Source organism: Oncorhynchus masou, chromosome 17 (assembly GCF_036934945.1).
Source record: "Oncorhynchus masou masou isolate Uvic2021 chromosome 17, UVic_Omas_1.1, whole genome shotgun sequence".
Lineage (NCBI taxonomy): Eukaryota > Metazoa > Chordata > Actinopteri > Salmoniformes > Salmonidae > Oncorhynchus > Oncorhynchus masou.
The window spans coordinates 36,567,951-36,593,903 of NC_088228.1; the positions used below are offsets into that span (position 1 = coordinate 36,567,951).

Below are 25,953 nucleotides of genomic sequence, written 5' to 3' on the forward strand. Positions count from 1 at the left end.
ACACACACAGTATAAATAACTACACACTTCCCCACACTCACCTACAACACACACAGTATAAATAACTACACACTTCCCCAAACTCACCTACAACACACAGTATAAATAACTACACACTTCTCCAAACTCACCTACAACACACACAGTATAAATAACTACACACTTCCCCAAACTCACCTACAACACAGACACACAGTATAAATAACTACACACTTCCCCAAACTCACCTACAACACACACAGTATAAATAACTACACACTTCCCCAAACTCACCTACAACACACAGTATAAATAACTACACACTTCCCCAAACTCACCTACAACACACACAGTATAAATAACTACACACTTCCCCAAACTCACCTACAACACACACACAGTATAAATAACTACACACTTCCCCAAACTCACCTACAACACACACAGTATAAATAACTACACACTTCCCCAAACTCACCTACAACACACACAGTATAAATAACTACACACTTCCCCAAACTCACCTACAACACACACAGTATAAATAACTACACACTTCCCCAAACTCACCTACAACTATAAATAACTACACACTTCTCCAAACTCACCTACAACACACACGGTATAAATAACTACACACTTCTCCAAACTCACCTACAACACACACAGTATAAATAACTACACACTTCCCCAAACTCACCTACAACACAGACACACAGCATAAATAACTACACACTTCCCCAAACTCACCTACAACACACACAGTATAAATAACTACACACTTCCCCAAACTCACCTACACCTACACACACAGTATAAATAACTACACACTTCCCCAAACTCACCTACAACACACACAGTATAAATAACTACACACTTCCCCAAACTCACCTACAACACACAGTATAAATAACTACACACTTCCCCAAACTCACCTACAACACACAATAAATAACTACACACCCCCAAACTCACCTACAACACACACACAGTATAAATAACTACACACTACAACACAGACACACAGTATAAATAACTACACACTTCCCCAAACTCACCTACAACCACACACACAGTATAAATAACTACACACTTCCCCAAACTCACCTACAACACACACAGTATATATAACTACACACTTCCCCAAACTCACCTACAACACACACATTATAAATAACTACACACTTCCCCAAACTCACCTACAACACACAGTATAAATAACTACACACCTCCCCAAACTCACCTACAACACAGACACAGTATAAATAACTACACACTTCCCCAAACTCACCTACAACACACACACAACACACACAGTATAAATAACTACACACTTCCCCAAACTCACCTACAACACACACAGTATAAATAACTACACACTTCCCCAAACTCACCTACAACACACACAGTATAAATAACTACACACTTCAACCCAAACTCACCTACAACACACAGTATAAATAACTACACACTTCCCCAAACTCACCTACAACACACACAGTATAAATAACTACACACTTCCCCACACTCACCTACAACACACACAGTATAAATAACTACACACTTCCCCAAACTCACCTACAACACACACAGTATAAATAACTACACACTTCCCCAAACTCACCTACAACAACACACACAGTATAAATAACTACACACTTCCCCAAACTCACCTACAACACAGACACACAGTATAAATAACTCCACACTTCCCCACACTCACCTACAACACACACAGTATAAATAACTACACACTTCTCCAAACTCACCTACAACACACACAGTATAAATAACTACACACTTCCCCAAACTCACCTACAACACACACAGTATAAATAACTACACACTTCCCCAAACTCACCTACAACACACAGTATAAATAACTACACACTTCCCCAAACTCACCTACAACACACACAGTATAAATAACTACACACTTCCCCAAACTCACCTACAACACACAGTATAAATAACTACACACACACTCACCTACAACACAGACACACAGCATAAATAACTACACACTTCCCCACACTCACCTACAACACACACAGTATATATAACTACACACTTCCCCAAACTCACCTACAACACACACAGTATAAATAACTACGCACTTCCCCAAACTCACCTACAACACACACAGTATAAATAACTACACACTTCCCCAAACTCACCTACAACACACACAGTATAAATAACTACACACTTCCCCAAACTCACCTACAACACACACAGTATAAATAACTACACACTTCCCCAAACTCACCTACAACACACACAGTATAAATAACTACACACTTCCCCAAACTCACCTACAACACACACACACACAGTATAAATAACTACACACTTCCCCAAACTCACCTACAACACACAGTATAAATAACTACACACTTCCCAAACTCACCTACAACACACACAGTATAAATAACTACACACCTCCCCAAACTCACCTACAACACACAGTATAAATAACTACACACTTCCCCAAACTCACCTACAACACACACAGTATAAATAACTACACACTTCCCCAAACTCACCTACAACACACAGTATAAATAACTACACACTTCCCCAAACTCACCTACAACACACACAGTATAAATAACTACACACTTCCCCAAACTCACCTACAACACACACAGTATAAATAACTACACACATCCCCAAACTCACCTACAACACACAGTATAAATAACTACACACTTCTCCAAACTCACCTACAACACACACAGTATAAATAACTACACACTTCTCCAAACTCACCTACAACACACACAGTATAAATAACTACACACTTCCCCAAACTCACCTACAACACACACAGTATAAATAACTACACACTTCCCCAAACTCACCTACAACACAGACACACAGCATAAATAACTCCACACTTCCCCACACTCACCTACAACACACACAGTATAAATAACTACACACTTCCCCAAACTCACCTACAACACAGACACACAGTATAAATAACTACACACTTCCCCAAACTCACCTACAACACACACAGTATAAATAACTACACACTTCCCCAAACTCACCTACAACACACAGTCACCTACACCTACAACACACAGTATAAATAACTACACACTTCCCCAAACTCACCTACAACACACACACAGTATAAATAACTACACACTTCCCCAAACTCACCTACAACACAGACACACAGTATAAATAACTACACACTTCCCCAAACTCACCTACAACACACACAGTATAAATAACTACACACTTCCCCAAACTCACCTACAACACACACAGTATAAATAACTACACACTTCCCACAAACTTACAACACACAACAATAAATAACTACACACTTCCCCAAACTCACCTACAACACACACAGTATAAATAACTACACACTTCCCCAAACTCACCTACAACACACAGTATAAATAACTACACACTTCCCCAAACTCACCTACAACACACAGTATAAATAACTACACACTTCCCCAAACTCACCTACAACACACACAGTATAAATAACTACACACTTCCCCAAACTCACCTACAACACACACAGTATAAATAACTACACACTTCCCCAAACTCACCTACAACACACACACAGTATAAATAACTACACACTTCCCCAAACTCACCTACAACACACACAGTATATATAACTACACACTTCCCCAAACTCACCTACAACACACACACTATAAATAACTACACACTTCCCCAAACTCACCTACAACACACAGTATAAATAACTACACACTTCCCCAAACTCACCTACAACACACACACAGTATAAATAACTACACACTTCCCCAAACTCACCTACAACACACAGTATAAATAACTACACACTTCCCCAAACTCACCTACAACACACACAGTATAAATAACTACACACTTCCCCAAACTCACCTACAACACACACAGTATAAATAACTACACACTTCCCCAAACTCACCTACAACACACACAGTATAAATAACTACACACTTCCCCAAACTCACCTACAACACACACAGTATAAATAACTACACACTTCCCCAAACTCACCTACAACACACACAGTATAAATAACTACACACTTCCCCAAACTCACCTACAACACACACAGTATAAATAACTACACACTTCCCCAAACTCACCTACAACACACACAGTATAAATAACTACACACTTCCCCAAACTCACCTACAACACACACAGTATAAATAACTACACACTTCCCTACAAACTCACCTAAACAACAACACACAGTATAAATAACTACACACTTCCCCAACTCACCTACAACACAGACACACAGCATAAATAACTACACTTCCCCACACTCACCTACAACAACACACAGTATATATAACTACACACTTCACCAAACTCACCTACAACACACACAGTATAAATAACTACACACTTCCCCAAACTCACCTACAACACACACAGTATAAATAACTACACACTTCCCCAAACTCACCTACAACACACAGTATAAATAACTACACACTTCTCCAAACTCACCTACAACTCACCTATAAATAACAAAACTCACCTACAACACACAGTATAAATAACTACACACTTCCCCAAACTCACCTACAACACAGACACACAGTATAAATAACTACACACTTCCCCACACTCACCTACAACACACACAGTATAAATAACTACACACTTCACCAAACTCACCTACACCACACACAGTATAAATAACTACCACACTTCCCCAAACTCACCTACAACACACACAGTATAAATAACTACACACTTCCCCAAACTCACCTACAACACACACAGTATAAATAACTACACACTCCCCAAACTCACCTACAACACACAGTATAAATAACTACACACTTCCCCAACTCACCTACAACACAGACACACAGTATAAATAACTACACACCTCCCCAAACTCACCTACAACACAGACACACAGTATAAATAACTACACACTTCCCCAAACTCACCTACAACACACAGTATAAATAACTACACACTTCCCCAAACTCACCTACAACCACACACAGTATATATAACTACACACTTCCCCAAACTCACCGACAACACACACAGTATAAATAACTACACACTTCCCCAAACTCACCTACAACACACACAGTATAAATAACTACACACTTCCCAAACTCACCTACAACACACACAGTATAAATAACTACACACTTCCCCAAACTCACCTACAACACACACAGTATAAATAACTACACACTTCCCCAAACTCACCTACAACACACACAGTATAAATAACTACACACTTCCCCAAACTCACCTACAACACACACAGTATAAATAACTACACACTTCCCCAAACTCACCTACAACACACAGTATAAATAACTACACACTTCCCCAAACTCACCTACAACACAGACACACAGTATAAATAACTACACACTTCCCCAAACTCACCTACAACACACACAGTATAAATAACTACACACTTCCCCAAACTCACCTACAACACACACAGTATAAATAACTACACACTTCCCCAAACTCACCTACAACACACACAGTATAAATAACTACACACTTCCCCAAACTCACCTACAACACACAGTATAAATAACTACACACCTCCCCAAACTCACCTACAACACACAGTATAAATAACTACACACTTCTCCAAACTCACCTACAACACACAGTATATATAACTACACACTTCCCCAAACTCACCTACAACACAGACACACAGTATAAATAACTACACACTTCCCCAAACTCACCTACAACACACACAGTATAAATAACTACACACTTCCCCAAACTCACCTACAACACACACAGTATAAATAACTACACACTTCCCCAAACTCACCTACAACACACAGTATAAATAACTACACACATCCCCAAACTCACCTACAACACACACACACACAGTATAAATAACTACACACTTCCCCAAACTCACCTACAACACACAGTATAAATAACTACACACTTCCCCAAACTCACCTACAACACACACAGTATAAATAACTACACACTTCCCCAAACTCACCTACAACACACACAGTATAAATAACTACACACTTCCCCAAACTCACCTACAACACACACAGTATAAATAACTACACACTTCCCCAAACTCACCTACAACACACACAGTATAAATAACTACACACTTCCCCAAACTCACCTACAACACACACAGTATAAATAACTACACACTTCCCCAAACTCACCTACAACACACACAGTATAAATAACTACACACTTCCCCAAACTCACCTACAACACACACAGTATAAATAACTACACACCTCCCCACACTCACCTACAACACAGACACACAGCATAAATAACTCCACACTTCCCCACACTCACCTACAACACACACAGTATATATAACTACACACTTCTCCAAACTCACCTACAACACACACAGTATAAATAACTACACACTTCCCCAAACTCACCTACAACACACACAGTATAAATAACTACACACTTCCCCAAACTCACCTACAACACACAGTATAAATAACTACACACTTCTCCAAACTCACCTACAACACACACAGTATAAATAACTACACACTTCCCCAAACTCACCTACAACACACACAGTATAAATAACTACACACTTCCCCAAACTCACCTACAACACAGACACACAGCATAAATAACTCCACACTTCCCCACACTCACCTACAACACACACAGTATAAATAACTACACACTTCCCCACACTCACCTACAACACACACAGTATATATAACTACACACTTCCCCAAACTCACCTACAACACACACAGTATAAATAACTACACACTTCCCCAAACTCACCTACAACACACACAGTATAAATAACTACACACCTCCCCAAACTCACCTACAACACACAGTATAAATAACTACACACTTCTCCAAACTCACCTACAACACACAGTATATATAACTACACACTTCCCCAAACTCACCTACAACACAGACACACAGTATAAATAACTACACACTTCCCCAAACTCACCTACAACACACAGTATAAATAACTACACACTTCCCCAAACTCACCTACAACACACACAGTATAAATAACTACACACTTCCCCAAACTCACCTACAACACACACAGTATAAATAACTACACACTTCCCCAAACTCACCTACAACACACACACAGTATAAATAACTACACACTTCCCCAAACTCACCTACAACACACAGTATAAATAACTACACACTTCCCCAAACTCACCTACAACACACACAGTATAAATAACTACACACTTCCCCAAACTCACCTACAACACACACAGTATAAATAACTACACACTTCCCCAAACTCACCTACAACACACAGTATAAATAACTACACACCTCCCCAAACTCACCTACAACACACAGTATAAATAACTACACACTTCTCCAAACTCACCTACAACACACACAGTATAAATAACTACACACTTCCCCAAACTCACCTACAACACACACAGTATAAATAACTACACACCTCCCCACACTCACCTACAACACAGACACACAGCATAAATAACTCCACACTTCCCCACACTCACCTACAACACACACAGTATATATAACTACACACTTCCCCAAACTCACCTACAACACACACAGTATAAATAACTACACACTTCCCCAAACTCACCTACAACACACACAGTATAAATAACTACACACTTCCCCAAACTCACACTTCTCCAAACTCACCTACAACACACAGTATAAATAACTACACACCTCCCCAAACTCACCTACAACACACAGTATAAATAACTACACACTTCCCCACACTCACCTACAACACAGACACACAGTATAAATAACTACACACTTCCCCAAACTCACCTACAACCACACACAGTATAAATAACTACACACTTCCCCAAACTCACCTACAACACACAGTATAAATAACTACACACTTCCCCAAACTCACCTACAACACACACAGTATAAATAACTACACACTTCCCCAAACTCACCTACAACACACAGTATAAATAACTACACACAAACTCACCTACAACACACACAGTATAAATAACTACACACTTCCCCAAACTCACCTACAACACACACAGTATAAATAACTACACACTTCCCCAAACTCACCTACAACACACACAGTATAAATAACTACACACTTCCCCAAACTCACCTACAACACACACAGTATAAATAACTACACACTTCCCCAAACTCACCTACAACACACAGTATAAATAACTACACACTTCCCCACACTCACCTACAACACACACAGTATAAATAACTACACACTTCCCCACACTCACCTACAACACACACAGTATAAATAACTACACACTTCCCCAAACTCACCTACAACACACACAGTATAAATAACTACACACCTCCCCAAACTCACCTACAACACACAGTATAAATAACTACACACTTCCCCAAACTCACCTACAACACAGACACACAGTATAAATAACTACACACTTCCCCAAACTCACCTACAACACAGACACACAGTATAAATAACTACACACCTCCCCAAACTCACCTACAACACACAGTATAAATAACTACACACTTCCCCAAACTCACCTACAACACACACAGTATAAATAACTACACACTTCCCCAAACTCACCTACAACACACACAGTATAAATAACTACACACTTCCCCAAACTCACCTACAACACAGACACACAGTATAAATAACTACACACTTCCCCAAACTCACCTACAACACACAGTATAAATAACTACACACTTCCCCAAACTCACCTACAACCACACACAGTATATATAACTACACACTTCCCCAAACTCACCGACAACACACACAGTATAAATAACTACACACTTCCCCAAACTCACCTACAACACACAGTATAAATAACTACACACTTCTCCAAACTCACCTACAACACACAGTATAAATAACTACACACTTCCCAAACTCACCTACAACACACACAGTATAAATAACTACACACTTCCCCAAACTCACCTACAAACACACAGTATAAATAACTACACACTTCCCCAAACTCACCTACAACACAGACACACAGCATAAATAACTCCACACTTCCCCACACTCACCTACAACACACACAGTATAAATAACTACACACTTCCCCAAACTCACCTACAACACACACAGTATAAATAACTACACACTTCCCCAAACTCACCTACAACACACACAGTATAAATAACTACACACTTCCCCAAACTCACCTACAACACACAGTATAAATAACTACACACCTCCCCAAACTCACCTACAACACACAGTATAAATAACTACACACTTCTCCAAACTCACCTACAACACACACACAGTATAAATAACTACACACTTCCCCAAACTCACCTACAACACAGACACACAGTATAAATAACTACACACTTCCCCAAACTCACCTACAACACACAGTATAAATAACTACACACTTCCCCAAACTCACCTACAACACACACAGTATAAATAACTACACACTTCCCCAAACTCACCTACAACACACAGTATAAATAACTACACACTTCCCCAAACTCACCTACAACACAGACACACAGTATAAATAACTACACACTTCCCCAAACTCACCTACAACACACACAGTATAAATAACTACACACTTCCCCAAACTCACCTACAACACACACAGTATAAATAACTACACACATCCCCACACTCACCTACAACACACACTATACACTTCCCCAAACACCTACAACACACAGTATAAATAACTACACACTTCCCCAAACTCACCTACAACACACACAGTATATATAACTACACACTTCCCCAAACTCACCTACAACCACACACAGTATAAATAACTACACACTTCCCCAAACTCACCTACAACACACACAGTATAAATAACTACACACTTCCCCAAACTCACCTACAACACACACAATATAAATAACTACACACCTCCCCAAACTCACCTACAACACACAGTATAAATAACTACACACTTCTCCAAACTCACCTACAACACACACAGTATAAATAACTACACACTTCCCCAAACTCACCTACAACACACACAGTATAAATAACTACACACCTCCCCAAACTCACCTACAACACACAGTATAAATAACTACACACTTCTCCAAACTCACCTACAACACACACAGTATAAATAACTACACACTTCCCCAAACTCACCTACAACACACACAGTATAAATAACTACACACTTCCCCAAACTCACCTACAACACAGACACACAGTATAAATAACTACACACTTCCCCAAACTCACCTACAACACACACAGTATAAATAACTACACACTTCTCCAAACTCACCTACAACACACAGTATAAATAACTACACACTTCCCCAAACTCACCTACAACACACACAGTATAAATAACTACACACTTCCCCAAACTCACCTACAACACACAGTATAAATAACTACACACTTCTCCAAACTCACCAACAACACACAGTATAAATAACTACACACTTCTCCAAACTCACCTACAACACACACAGTATAAATAACTACACACTTCCCCAAACTCACCTAAAACACACAGCATAAATAACTACACACTTCCCCAAACTCACCTACAACACAGACACACAGTATAAATAACTTCACACTTCCCCACACTCACCTACAACACACACAGTATATATAACTACACACTTCTCCAAACTCACCTACAACATCACACAGTATAAATAACTACACACTTCCCCAAACTCACCTACAACACACACAGTATAAATAAAACTCACCTACAACACACAGTATAAATAACTACCAAAACTCACCTACAACACACACAGTATAAATAACTACACACTTCCCCAAACTCACCTACAACACACAGCATAAATAACTACACACTTCCCCACACTCACCTACAACACAGACACACAGTATAAATAACTACACACCTCCCCAAACTCACCTACAACCACACACAGTATATATAACTAACACTTCACAAACTCACCCACCACACAAACTCACCTAAACTCACCTACACACACACAGTATAAATAACTACACACTTCCCCAAACTCACCTACAACACACAGTATAAATAACTACACACTTCCCCAAACTCACCTACAACACAGACACACAGTATAAATAACTACACACTTCCCCAAACTCACCTACAACACAGACACACAGCATAAATAACTACACACTTCCCCAAACTCACCTACAACACACAGTATATATAACTACACACTTCCCCAAACTCACCTACAACCACACACAGTATAAATAACTACACACTTCCCCAAACTCACGTACAACACACAGTATAAATAACTACACACTTCCCCAAACTCACCTACAACACACACACAGTATAAATAACTACACACTTCCCCAAACTCACCTACAACACACAGTATAAATAACTACACACTTCCCCAAACTCACCTACAACACACACAGTATAAATAACTACACACTTCAAACTCACCTACAACACACACAATATAAATAACTACACACCTCCCCAAACTCACCTACAACACACAGTAAAATAACTCACCTCCAAACACACAACACACAGTATAAATAACTACACACTTCTCCAAACTCACCTACAACACACACAGTATAAATAACTACACACTTCCCCAAACTCACCTACAACACACACAGTATAAATAACTACACACTTCCCCAAACTCACCTACAACACAGACACACAGCATAAATAACTCCACACTTCCCCACACTCACCTACAACACACACAGTATATATAACTACACACTTCCCCAAACTCACCTACAACACACACAGTATAAATAACTACACACTTCCCCAAACTCACCTACAACACACACAGTATAAATAACTACACACTTCCCCAAACTCACCTACAACACACAGTATAAATAACTACACACCTCCCCAAACTCACCTACAACACACAGTATAAATAACTACACACCTCCCCAAACTCACCTACAACACAGACACACAGTATAAATAACTACACACTTCCCCAAACTCACCTACAACACAGACACACAGCATAAATAACTACACACTTCCCCAAACTCACCTACAACACACAGTATAAATAACTACACACTTCCCCAAACTCACCTACAACACACACAGTATAAATAACTACACACTTCCCCAAACTCACCTACAACACACAGTATAAATAACTACACACTTCCCCAAACTCACCTACAACACAGACACAGTATAAATAACTACACACTTCCCCAAACTCACCTACAACACACAGTATAAATAACTACACACTTCCCCAAACTCACCTACAACACACACAGTATAAATAACTACACACATCCCCACACTCACCTACAACACACAGTATAAATAACTACACACTTCCCCAAACTCACCTACAACACACAGTATAAATAACTACACACCTCCCCACACTCACCTACAACACACACAGTATAAATAACTACACACTTCCCCAACTCACCTACAACACACACAGTATAAATAACTACACACTTCCCCAAACTCACCTACAACACACACACACACAGTATAAATAACTACACACTTCCCCAAACTCACCTACAACAAACACACAGTATAAATAACTACACACATCCCCAAACTCACCTACAACACACAGTATAAATAACTACACACTTCTCCAAACTCACCTACAACACACACAGTATAAATAACTACACACTTCCCCAAACTCACCTACAACACACACAGTATAAATAACTACACACCTCCCCAAACTCACCTACAACACACACAGTATAAATAACTACACACTTCTCCAAACTCACCTACAACACACACAGTATAAATAACTACACACTTCCCCAAACTCACCTACAACACACAGCATAAATAACTACACACTTCCCCAAACTCACCTACAACACACACACAGTATAAATAACTACACACTTCCCCAAACTCACCTACAACACACACAGTATAAATAACTACACACTTCCCAAACTCACCTACAACACACAGTATAAATAACTACACACTTCCCCAAACTCACCTACAACACACAGTATAAATAACTACACACTTCTCCAAACTCACCTCAACACTACAACACCAACAACACACAGTATAAATAACTACACACTTCTCCAAACTCACCTACAACACACACAGTATAAATAACTACACACTTCCCCAAACTCACCTACAACACACAGTATAAATAACTACACACTTCCCCACACTCACCTACAACACAGACACACAGCATAAATAACTCCACACTTCCCCACACTCACCTACAACACACACAGTATAAATAACTACACACTTCACCAAACTCACCTACACCACACACAGTATAAATAACTACACTTCCCCAAACTCTCCTACAACACACACAGTATAAATAACTACACACCTCCCCACACTCACCTACAACACAGACACACAGTATAAATAACTACACACTTCCCCAAACTCACCTACAACACAGACACACAGCATAAATAACTACACACTTCCCCAAACTCACCTACAACACACAGTATAAATAACTACACACTTCCCCAAACTCACCTACAACACACACAGTATAAATAACTACACACTTCCCCAAACTCACCTACAACACACAGTATAAATAACTACACACCTCCCCAAACTCACCTACAACACAGACACACAGTATAAATAACTACACACTTCCCCAAACTCACCTACAACACACAGTATAAATAACTACACACTTCCCCAAACTCACCTACAACCACACACAGTATATATAACTACACACATCCCCACACTCACCTACAACACACAGTATAAATAACTATACACTTCCCCAAACTCACCTACAACACACAGTATAAATAACTACACACCTCCCCACACTCACCTACAACCACACACAGTATATATAACTACACACTTCCCCAAACTCACCGACAACACACACAGTATAAATAACTACACACTTCCCCAAACTCACCTACAACACACACAGTATAAATAACTACACACTTCCCCACACTCACCTACAACACACACAGTATAAATAACTACACACTTCCCCAAACTCACCTACAACACACAGTATAAATAACTACACACTTCTCCAAACTCACCTACAACACACACAGTATAAATAACTACACACTTCCCCAAACTCACCTACAACACACACAGTATAAATAACTACACACCTCCCCAAACTCACCTACAACACACAGTATAAATAACTACACACTTCTCCAAACTCACCTACAACACACACAGTATAAATAACTACACACTTCCTCAAACTCACCTACAACATACACATTATAAATAACTACACTTCCCCAAACTCACCTACAACACACACACAGTATAAATAACTACACACTTCCCCAAACTCACCTACAACACACAGTATAAATAACTACACACTTCTCCAAACTCACCTACAACACACAGTATAAATAACTACACACTTCCCCAAACTCACCTACAACACACACAGTATAAATAACTACACACTTCCCCAAACTCACTTACAAAACACAGTATAAATAACTACACACTTCCCCAAACTCACCTACAACACACACAGTATAAATAACTACACACTTCCCCAAACTCACCTACAACACACACAGTATAAATAACTACACACTTCCCCAAACTCACCTACAACACACACAGTATAAATAACTACACACATCCCCAAACTCACCTACAACACACACAGTATAAATAACTACACACTTCTCCAAACTCACCTACAACCACACACAGTATAAATAACTACACACCTCCCCACACTCACCTACAACACAGACACACAGTATAAATAACTACACACTTCCCCAAACTCACCTACAACACACACAGTATATATAACTACACACTTCCCCAAACTCACCTACAACACACACAAAAATAACTCAAACCTACAACACAGACACACAGTATAAATAACTACACACTTCCCCAAACTCACCTACAACACACACAGTATAAATAACTACACACTTCTCCAAACTCACCTACAACACACAGTATAAATAACTACACACTTCCCCAAACTCACCTACAACACACAGTATAAATAACTACACACTTCTCCAAACTCACCTACAACACACAGTATAAATAACTACACACTTCCCCAAACTCACCAACAACACACAGTATAAATAACTACACACTTCTCCAAACTCACCTACAACACACACAGTATAAATAACTACACACTTCCCCAAACTCACCTACAACACACAGCATAAATAACTACACACTTCCCCACACTCACCTACAACACAGACACACAGCATAAATAACTCCACACTTCCCCACACTCACCTACAACACACACAGTATATATAACTACACACTTCCCCAAACTCACCTACAACACACACAGTATAAATAACTACGCACTTCCCCAAACTCACCTACAACACACACAGTATAAATAACTACACACTTCCCCAAACTCACCTACAACACACAGTATAAATAACTACACACCTCCCCAAACTCACCTACAACACAGAGTATAAATAACTACACACCTCCCCACACTCACCTACAACACAGACACACAGTATAAATAACTACACACTTCCCCAAACTCACCTACAACACACAGTATAAATAACTACACACCTCCCCAAACTCACCTACAACACACAGTATAAATAACTACACACTTCCCCAAACTCACCTACAACACACACAGTATAAATAACTACACACTTCCCCAAACTCACCTACAACACACACAGTATAAATAACTACACACTTCCCCAAACTCACCTACAACACAGACACACAGTATAAATAACTACACACTTCCCCAAACTCACCTACAACACACACAGTATAAATAACTACACACTTCCCCAAACTCACCTACAACACACACAGTATAAATAACTACACACTTCCCCAAACTCACCTACAACACACAGTATAAATAACTACACACTTCCCCAAACTCACCTACAACACACACAGTATAAATAACTACACACCTCCCCACACTCACCTACAACACACACAGTATAAATAACTACAAACTTCCCCAAACTCACCTACAACACACACAGTATAAATAACTACACACTTCCCCAAACTCACCTACAACACACACAGTATAAATAACTACACACTTCCCCAAACTCACCTACAACACACACAATATAAATAACTACACACCTCCCCAAACTCACCTACAACACACAGTATAAATAACTACACACTTCTCCAAACTCACCTACAACACACACAGTATAAATAACTGCACACTTCCCCAAACTCAACTACAACACACACAGTATAAATAACTACACACATCCCCAAACTCACCTACAACACACAGTATAAATAACTACACACTTCTCCAAACTCACCTACAACACACACAGTATAAATAACTACACACTTCCTCAAACTCACCTACAACATACACATTATAAATAACTACACTTCCCCAAACTCACCTACAACACAGACACACTGTATAAATAACTACACACTTCCCCAAACTCACCTACAACACACACAGTATAAATAACTACACACTTCTCCAAACTCACCTACAACACACACAGTATAAATAACTACACACTTCCCCAAACTCACCTACAACACACACAGTATAAATAACTACACACTTCCCCAAACTCACTTACAAAACACAGTATAAATAACTACACACTTCCCCAAACTCACCTACAACACACACAGTATAAATAACTACACACTTCCCCAAACTCACCTACAACACACACAGTATAAATAACTACACACTTCCCCAAACTCACCTACAACACACACAGTATAAATAACTACACACATCCCCAAACTCACCTACAACACACACAGTATAAATAACTACACACTTCTCCAAACTCACCTACAACCACACACAGTATAAATAACTACACACCTCCCCACACTCACCTACAACACAGACACACAGCATAAATAACTCCACACTTCCCCACACTCACCTACAACACACACAGTATATATAACTACACACTTCTCCAAACTCACCTACAACACACACAGTATAAATAACTACACACTTCCCCAAACTCACCTACAACACACACAGTATAAATAACTACACACTTCCCCAAACTCACCTACAACACACACAGTATAAATAACTACACACTTCTCCAAACTCACCTACAACACACACAGTATAAATAACTACACACTTCCCCAAACTCACCTACAACACACAGCATAAATAACTACACACTTCCCCACACTCACCTACAACACAGACACACAGCATAAATAACTCCACACTTCCCCACACTCACCTACAACACACACAGTATATATAACTACACACTTCCCCAAACTCACCTACAACACACAGCATAAATAACTACACACTTCCCCACACTCACCTACAACACACACAGTATAAATAACTACACACTTCCCCAAACTCACCTACAACACACAGTATAAATAACTACACACTTCCCCAAACTCACCTACAACACACAGTATAAATAACTACACACTTCCCCACACTCACCTACAACACAGACACACAGTATAAATAACTACACACCTCCCCAAACTCACCTACAACCACACACAGTATAAATAACTACACACTTACCCAAACTCACCTACAACACACACAGTATAAATAACTACACACTTCCCCAAACTCACCTACAACACACACAGTATAAATAACTACACACTTCCCCAAACTCACCTACAACACACACAGTATAAATAACTACACACTTCCCCAAACTCACCTACAACACAGACACACAGTATAAATAACTACACACTTCCCCAAACTCACCTACAACCACACACAGTATATATAACTACACACTTCCCCAAACTCACCGACAACACACACAGTATAAATAACTACACACTTCCCCAAACTCACCTACAACACACACAATATAAATAACTACACACATCCCCACACTCACCTACAACACACACAGTATAAATAACTACACACTTCCCCAAACTCACCTACAACACACAGTATAAATAACTACACACTTCCCCACACTCACCTACAACACACACAGTATAAATAACTACACACATCCCCACACTCACCTACAACACACACAGTATAAATAACTACACACTTCCCCAAACTCACCTACAACACACACAGTATAAATAACTACACACTTCCCCACACTCACCTACAACACACAGTATAAATAACTTCACACTCCCCCACACTCACCTACAACACACACAGTATAAATAACTACACACTTCCCCACACTCACCTCCAACACACAATATAAATAACTACACACTTCCCCACACTCACCTACAACACACAGTATAAATAACTTCACACTCCCCCACACTCACCTACAACACACACAGTATAAATAACTACACACTTCCCCACACTCACCTACAACACACACAGTATAAATAACTACACACTTCCCCACACTCACCTACAACACACAGTATAAATAACTTCACACTTCCCCACACTCACCTCCAACACACAATATAAATAACTACACACTTCCCCACACTCACCTACAACACACAGTATAAATAACTTCACAATCCCCCACACTCACCTACAACACACAGTATAAATAACTACACATTCCCCCACACTCACCTACCACACACATACTTTAAACAAAGTGTCTGCACAATTAACAATCAGATTTCTCTTGACTGCACCACTGGGGTTCCACAGGTCTCAATGTAAGGGCCACTTTTATTACATTTGCATAGTCATGTTTTTGTCGTTTGAACAGCAACCAGGGATGACTCACCCGCTCCGATGACTCTCTCGATGCGGATGCTGGAAGCATCGATCTCTTTGGCAAAGTCTCTGACTGCCTGGTTAGGGTCCTCATAGGTGTGTGGATGAATATAGGTCTTACTGCCAGGGAGTTTGACTGGAGAGAGATCGAGAGAGGCGGGGGAGGGAGGAGAGAGGGGAAATATGGGGGAGAGAAACAGAGAGAGAGCGAGAGAGATGGGCGAAAGAAGAGAGGATAGAAACATAGAGAGACGTCAATAACCTTCCTTGCAGAAAGCAGGCAGTGAACGACAGTGCGACATAGAAATGAGCTCAACTCCAACGTAATTAAAGTCATGTAAATGGCTCCTGAATCCTTGAGAGTTGAATATCACATATTCAATATTGCTCTCTCGGATGGAACACGTCTCCCTCGTGTTTTGTTATATTTCCTTACAGCAACACCAGAGAATGAATGTCAATTCTGCTCACTTCATACAAGACATTCACTTTCCGAGAAGCAGCCTGAGAACATTCCTAAGGACGTGACGGAGTGACTCCCGGTGAGAATCTCAACTGCTTCTGTATGTTCTCATTGTTTAAGCTGAAAAGCTGAAAAGGGGTGAAGCATTTCTCTCCTGTTTTTCCTACGGACAGTGAAAGAGGAGCCTATCATGAATTGCAATCGCCTGAATCACTTTCTTGTTTATGTACATGTGAAAATAGCCTGTGACATATCGAAAAGAGTGTACTCTGTGTGTGTGTGTGTGTGTGTGTGTGTGTGTGTGTGTGTGTGTGTGTGTGTGTGTGCGTGTGCGTGCGTGCGTGCGCGTGCGTGCGTGCGTGCGTGCGTGTGCGTGTGCGTGTGCGTGTGCGTGTGCGTGTGTGTAGTCACAAACAACCCCATTACGAAAGGTTTCAATGGACATGAACTTCAACGTCTACTGAGTGTGTGTGTGTGTGTGTGTGTGTGTGTGTGTGTGTGTGTGTGTGTGTGTACCTCGTCCATGTTGAAAATGCATCTTCTCTTCATCGGGGTCCTGTTTGGCTTTGATGTATCCACAATGTCTGAGGAACAAACCCCACCAACAGGTTAATGACATCAAGGTTAGTGTGTGTGTGTGTGTGTTTGCGTGCATGTGTGTGTGTGTGAGAGCTTACTTTTATTTCCAGTTTGTGAAACTCCCATGATACATATTGAACTGCCGAGGGCATATTGAAAGTATAGAAACAGTCTCCTATTTTTGTGCCCCCCCCCCAGCCCCCCCACCCCACCTCCCTCTCTCTCGCTGGTCTCTGTATGCAGGAGCCTGAGGGTGTGAAAGCAGTAGTCCTTCACTCTCTTTCTCCTCCCCCCTTCTCTCTCTCCCTTCCTCTGCTTCCCTCTCTGTCCCTTTCTCTGGTGTGCGTAGTAGCCTGAGAGTGTTCGTAAGTGTGTGTGTGTGTGTGTGTGTGCATGTGTGTGTGTGTGCACCCTCCAGTGTTCAGTCATCCCCTTTCAGTAGAAGTGCATATAGGTCCATGCATTACCGTGCAATACACCCCTTCAATTCCTCTGACAACCTTTCTGCTCATTAACTACCTCTGTGTACACCTCCATGGGCTACCACACACACACACACACACACACACACACACACACACACACACACACACACACACACACACACACACACGCACAACCTGGATCAATAACAACCACCAATCAATTGATCTGCCCAGCGGTGAGGATGTGTTAAACTAGTTCTGGTTAAAAAGCACCACTGTTTGCGAGAGGTTAAGGAGCGGTTGGGTGCTGAGTGGTTAACGTTGGCTTTTCTCTGCTCCGCTCTGTAAAACTGCAGTAGGAAAACAGCACATTTAACAAGCCAATTAACACAAAACACCATTACATTTAACGCTCGCTTAAATACAGCTTGAAGGTTTTAGCCCAAAACATAAAAGAGCGAAATCCTTTTTCACATCGTCAGGTACTAAAACGCCATATAAATGGTTTATTTCCTGTCTCCTCTCCTCCCTTCTCCTTTCCTCTCCTCTCTGATGTGTTCCTTTCATTTCCTCTCCTCTCTTCCTTCAAACTAACTTTCCCCTTCTGTCCTTCTCCTCTCTCCATTCCCCCTCGCCTCCCTCTGTCCTATCGCCTCTCATTACGAAGACTTATGAAGGGAAGTCATTCTGGAAAAGAAACCATCTCTTCCATCCTAATCAGGGGCCCAGTACATCTTAAAGCCATTTTGATTGTAATTGGTTTGGGATCAGTTCCAAGAACTGTGATCAACCACTTTGACATCTAGTCACCGACTAGAGATGGAGGGAGAAGAAAGAAAGCTGAAGATCCCTGGCCAGCAAAGAGGAATGATGGACAAGTGAGACACAGGGCAAAAAGGGGGAGAGGAAGGAGAGGTGAAGAGGATACTGAGGGCCTTGTTTGCCTCAGTAAATATGACAGTCATTTGGTGCCTAATCTCTATGTTGGTTTTTACACAGCTGAACGGATGGAATAACTCAGCCTACAATGGACCCTCTAGGGAATACTGTCTCTGTCTGGGACTGGAGTGAGGGATGAAGGAGAGGCTTAAGGGAGAGGGTTACAGGGCAAAACACACACACACCCCTCTGCCATGTGTTCGGCTGGTGGGGTCCCTTAGGTTGAGGTTGGGGGCTGGGGGGGAAAATTAGGAAGCGTTAGGGGAGTATGGGAGGGTGTGTGTGTGTGGGCGGGGGTTGGTGGGTCCCACCTGTTTATCAGCTGGATACAAGCCAGAGGGGGTGCTGTGATCATTACCCCCCAACACGTACCGCCACGGAGACACCACCGCTTGGGGCAAGTGTCTAGAGCATATGGGGAATGGGGAGACCAGTTCACACCTCTGCCCCAACTGCAATGGAAAACTCCCATGAGAGTACAGCCCTCTAACCCTTACCCCTACACACACACACACACACACACACACACACACACACACACACACACACACACACACACACACACACACACACACACACACACACACACACACACACACACACACACACACACACACACACACACTCATGCCCCATACACACACACACACACACAATCACACACACTTCCACACACACACACACACACACACACACACACACACACACACACACACACACACACACACACACACACACACACACACACACACACACCCACCTACACACACACACCCACCTACACAAACACACACACAACCCAAGCGCACTGATGACATTTTTCCCCATTTTCCCCCTCTAAGAGGGGCACACGCATTTCCATAGTAATTACAATGTGCCTCATCTAGCCTCTCAAGTTAGAAGTGTCATGATTCATTACCGCTGAAAGACATCTCGAAAATCACATGAACACGAGCGCACACACACACACACACACACACACACACACACACACACACACACACACACACACACACACACACACACACACACACACACACACACACACACACACACACACACACACACACACACACACACAGCATTGGTAGGGTCCCAGAGGAATTGTGTGCCCCACAAGCAACAAAACATAAAGGTAAGTTCTCTATAACGCAGTAAACAGAAGGTTTTGTAAAAACTCAAAATACCTGAATAGTCTAGAGATCAACACAAACCCACCCAAGAGCTTAGGTTGGTTGAATGTCTGTTGAAATGGGTCGGCTTTATGCTTCTGTTCTACAGTACCACTTTATATTTATAAGTAATAACACTGCATATCTGTGTATCTTGGTTCCATCTGTCATCCACAGGTAGTGAGTCTCCATTGCTCCAGTACGTTCCCATCCAATTTAATAACCACATACTCCGTTATCTCTCTCTCTCGCTCCCTCCCAATCTCGCTCTCTCACACACACCCTTCTCTCTCTCTCTCTCTCCCTCTCACACACACCCTTCTCTCTCTCTCTCTCTCTCTCTCTCTCTCCCTCTCACACACACCCTTATATCTCTCTCTCTCTCCCTCTCACACACACCCTTCTCTCTCTCTCTCTCTCTCTCTCTCTCTCCCTCTCTCACACCCTTATATCTCTCTCTCTCTCCCTCTCACACACACCCTTCTCTCTCTCTCTCTCCCTCTCTCCCTCTCTCACACACACACCCTTCTCTCTCTCTCTCTCTATCACACACATACCCTTCTCTCTCTCTCTCTCTCTCACTCTCTCACACCCTTCTCTCTATGTCTCACGCACAAACCCTTCTCTCCCTCTCTCTCTCTCTCTCACACACACCCCTCTCTCTCTCTCTCTCTCTCTCACACACACAAACCCTTCTCTCTCTCACTCTCTCCCTCTCACACACAACCTTCTCTCTGTCTCTCTCCCTCTCACACACACCCTTCTCTCTCTCTCTCTCTCTCTCTCTCTCACACACACACCCTTCTCTCTCTCTCTCTCTCTCTCACACACACACTTCTCTCTCACACAACCCCCCCCTCTCTCTCTCTCTCTCTCTCTCACACACAAACCCTTCTCTCTCACACAAACCCTTCTCTCTCTCTCTCCCTCTCACACACCCTTCTCTCTCTCTCTCTCCCCATCTCACACACACCCTTCTCTCTCTCTCACACACCCTTCTCTCTCTCACACACACACCCTTCTCTCTCTCTCACACACACACCCTTCTCTCTCTCACACACACACCCTTCTCTCTCTCACACACACCCTTCCCCCTCTCTCTCTCTCTCTCTCTCTCTCTCTCCCTCACACACACCCTTCTCTCTGTCTCTCTCCCTCTCACACACACCCTTCTCTCTCTCTCTCTCACACACACACTTCTCTCTCTCTCGCTCTCTCACACACACCCTTCTCTCTCTCTCACACAAACCCTGCTCTCTCTCTCTCTCTCTCTCTCTCTCTCTCACACACACACCCTTCTCTCTCTCTCACACAAACCCTTCTCTCTCTCTCTCCCTCTCTCACACACCCTTCTCTCTCTCTCTCCATCTCACACACACCCTTCTCTCTCTCTCTCTCACTCTCTCTCACACACACCCTTCTCTCTCTCACACACACACCCTTCTCTCTCTCCCTCACACACCCCTTCTCTCCATCTCACACATACCCTTCTCTCTCTCACACCCCCCTCTCTCTCACACACACACCCTTCTCTTCTCTCTCTCTCTCACACACACCTTCTCTCTCTCACACACACACACTTCTCTCTCACACACACACACCTTCTCCTCTCTCTCTCTCTCACACACACCCTTCTCTCTCTCTCACACAAAGCCTTCTCTCTCTCTATCCCTCACACACACACTCTCTCTCCTTCACACACATACCCTTCTCTCTCTCTCACACCCTTCTCTCTTACACACACCCTTCCCTCTCACACAAACCCTTCTTCTTCTCTATCCCTCACACACACATTCTCCTCTCTCTCTCCTCTCACACAACCCTTCTCTCTCTCTCTCTCTCTCACACCCTTCTCTCTCTTACACACACACCCTTCCCTCTCTTTCTCTCTCTCTCTCTCTCTCTCACACACACACCCTTCTCTCTCTCTCTCACAAACCCTTCTCTCTCTCTCTATCCCTCACACACACCCTTCTCTCTCTCTCTCCTTCTCACACACACCCTTCCTCCTCTCTCTCTCTCACACCCTTCTCTCTCTTACACACACACCCTTCCATCTCTCTCTCTCTCTCTCTCTCTCTCTCACACACACACACACCCTTCTCTCTCTCACACAAACCCTTCTCTCTCTCTCTCCCTCTCACACACACATTCTCTCTCTCTCTCCTTCTCACACACACACTTCTCTCTCTCTCTCTCACACCCTTCTCTCTATGTCTCACACATATACCCTTCTCTCTCTCTCTCGCTCTCTCTCTCTCTCACACACCCCTCTCTCTCTCTCTCTCTCAAACAAACCCCTCTCTCTCTCGCTCTCTCCCTCTCACACACACCCTTCTCTGTCTCTCTCCTCTCACACACACCCTTCTCTCTCTCTCTCTCTCTCACACACCTTCTCTCTCTCTCTCACACACACCCTTCTCTCTCTCTCACACAAACCCTTCTCTCTCTCTCTCTCTCTCTCTCTCTCTCCCTCTCACACACCCTTCTCTCTCTCTCTCTCCATCTCACACACACCCTTCTCTCTCTCTCACACCCTCTCTCTCTCACACACACACACCCTTCTCTCTCTCTCTCTCACACACACCCTTCTCTCTCTCACACACACACCCTTCTCTCTCTCTCCCTCTCACACCCTTCTCTCTCTCTCCATCTCACACACACCCTTCTCTCTCTCACACCCCCTCTCTCTCACACACACACACCCCTTCTCTCTCTCTCTCTCTCTCTCACACACACCCTTCTCTCTCTCACACACACACACTTCTCTCTCTCTCTCACACACCCTTCCCTCTCTCTCTCTCTCTCTCTCTCTCACACACACACACCCTTCTCTCTCTCTCACACAACGCCTTCTCTCTCTCTCTATCCCTCACACACACATTCTCTCTCTCTCTCCTTCACACACACACCCTTCTCTCTCTTACACACACACCCTTCCCTCTCTCTCACACAAACCCTTCTCTCTTTCTCTATCCCTCACACACACATTCTCTCTCTCTCTCTCCTTCTCACACAACCCTTCTCTCTCTCTCTCTCTCTCTCTCTTCTCTTACACACACACCCCTTCCCTCTCTCTCTCTCACACACACACCCTTCTCTCTCTCTCACAAACCCTTCTCTCTCACACACACACCCTTCTCTCTCTCTCTCTCACACACACACCCTTCTCTCTCTCGCTCTCTCACACACACCCTTCTCTCTCATACAAACCCTTCTCTCTCTCTCTCACTCAACTCACACACACCCTTCTCTCTCTCACACAAACCCTTCTCTCTCTCTCTCCCTCTCACACACCCTTCTCTCTCTCTCTCTCCATCTCACACACACCCTTCTCTCTCTCTCTCTCTCACACCTCTCTCTCTCACACACACACCCTTCTCTCTCTCTTCTCTCTCTACACCCTTCTCTCTCTCTCCCTCTCACACACCCTTCTCTCTCTCTCTCTCTCCATCTCACACACACCCTTCTCTCTCTCTCACACCCCCTCTCTCTCTCACACACACACCCTTCTCTCTCTCTCTCTCTCTCTCTCTCTCTCTCTCACACACACCCTTCTCTCTCTCTCACACACACACTTCTCTCTCTCTCACACACACCCTTCCCTCTCTCTCTGTCTCTCTCACACACACACACTTCTCTCTCTCTCTCTCTCTCT

At 42.3% G+C, this 25,953-nt stretch overlaps 1 protein-coding gene across 1 annotated transcript in view; it reads right to left on the reverse strand.

The window, feature by feature from the left end:
- The window catches only part of epha4b (eph receptor A4b), a 188,316-nt gene that overhangs the window by 50,682 nt on the left and 111,681 nt on the right, over positions 1–25,953 (reverse strand). The window contains exons 11-12 of the mRNA XM_064993203.1: positions 19,697–19,764; positions 18,728–18,853 (exon numbers count right to left, since the gene is read on the reverse strand). Coding sequence (XP_064849275.1) covers positions 18,728–18,853; positions 19,697–19,764 — 194 coding nt within the window. The remainder of the gene's footprint in view (positions 1–18,727; positions 18,854–19,696; positions 19,765–25,953) is intronic.